Source organism: Bremia lactucae, linkage group LG6 (assembly GCF_004359215.1).
Source record: "Bremia lactucae strain SF5 linkage group LG6, whole genome shotgun sequence".
NCBI classification, from domain to species: Eukaryota; Oomycota; class Peronosporomycetes; order Peronosporales; family Peronosporaceae; genus Bremia; species Bremia lactucae.
The window spans coordinates 432065-433390 of NC_090615.1; the positions used below are offsets into that span (position 1 = coordinate 432065).

General features: G+C 43.1%; 1 protein-coding gene across 1 annotated transcript; it reads right to left on the bottom strand.

The window, feature by feature from the left end:
- Nucleotides 1-232: 232 nt before the first annotated feature.
- CCR75_005892 (uncharacterized protein) lies at nucleotides 233-967 on the bottom strand (the record flags this gene model as incomplete). The annotated part of the gene is made up of 1 exon (XM_067963966.1): nucleotides 233-967. One exon carries the CDS (start codon nucleotides 965-967, stop codon nucleotides 233-235), a length of 735 nt encoding a protein of 244 aa, XP_067818719.1.
- Between the last annotated feature and the right edge of the window lie 359 nt (nucleotides 968-1326).

Genomic DNA, 1326 nt, shown 5'->3' on the forward strand with positions numbered 1-1326 from the left:
AAGACAACATTTACAAAGATAGATTAACAAAGACACTTAACTATATTAATACAGTTTTCATTTTACCCTCTTAAGCTAACTTGCCTAAGAGAAGTCTTCCTCTATACGTACAGTGTACGTTACTTAACGAGAGGCACCACTCACATCTGAAGCAGTGTGAAGTGGACTTGTACTGAAACAGTACAAGTCGCAGTGCCCCGTTACACAACGAGTCCAAACGATCGAAATACGTTTAACATGAGACGAAGTCGACGCTTTTGATCGTTGCCTTGTGATTACTTGATGTGGCTTCTCTAACAATTTCACGTGAAAATTCATCTAGGAAAAAGATGAAGGGCTTCTTCCCACTCGTAGCACGATCTTCGAGTGCCTTTTTCACATCTTTGCGAGTTTTAACAATTTCATCAACTTCATTTTTTCCAAGCAGTGCAGCATGAATAAATCTATAAAGAGACAGATTCTCTGTACCTTGCAATGCTGTAACCCTGCCGATATTGGACCGGCCATTTAAGCTTTTAAAGTCTTTTCCAAGGCAAAAGCTGAAAGCATCGGTACGTGATGAATACGCTGCGCTGATGTCTTGTACTTTATCAGGCACCTTAGTACACCACATGTGAAAAACATCAAATTCTCCAGTGGCGTTCAAGTTGAATGCCATTTGCGTCTTTCCCATACCAGACGAGCTTTCCAAAACAACAAATGGTATGATTTCAAAATTGCCCTCGAGGATTGCGCGGATTGCTTTCGAGAGTGACTTGACTTGTTCATGCCTCGCAAGTGTCTTGGAGAGAGTCTCATACCTTTCCACAGTTCCGGCTATGTCGCTGTTTGGAAAAATGGTGACTGGGACGTCATTGGGAAGCACCACCAGCAGGTGAATTTGGTCTGGATGCGGCGCGGTCATTTGGTTTTCGTTTAGACAATCCTGGATAGGCCAAGTTGGATCTAATGGCTTACAATCGAGCATACTTTTGATGACATATCCTCCTTTCCCATTCTGAGTTGCTGTGCACTCGGCCCGCTATCGCACAGCCACGCGTTCCCCTTCCTCGCCAAGTACAGCTCGAGATCGCTAGCATCGCATTTAATTTTGTTTGGATTCTCAGTTTTATAGCTTGTTTAAGTGCCCCATGACTCCTTTTCGTCGATATCCTCAGGGAATAAGCCTTTCACTCCGAATAAGGCTCAGTAGAGCTTCACCATTTGTGTTTCGTCTTTCTTTTTTAGATTGTGACTCAAAAATCCGCAAAAGAGTAACGAGCCCTCTCCCAAGAGGTCGTAAAATATCGAGGGTTAGGGTTCATATTCAAACCATCAAAATACTCA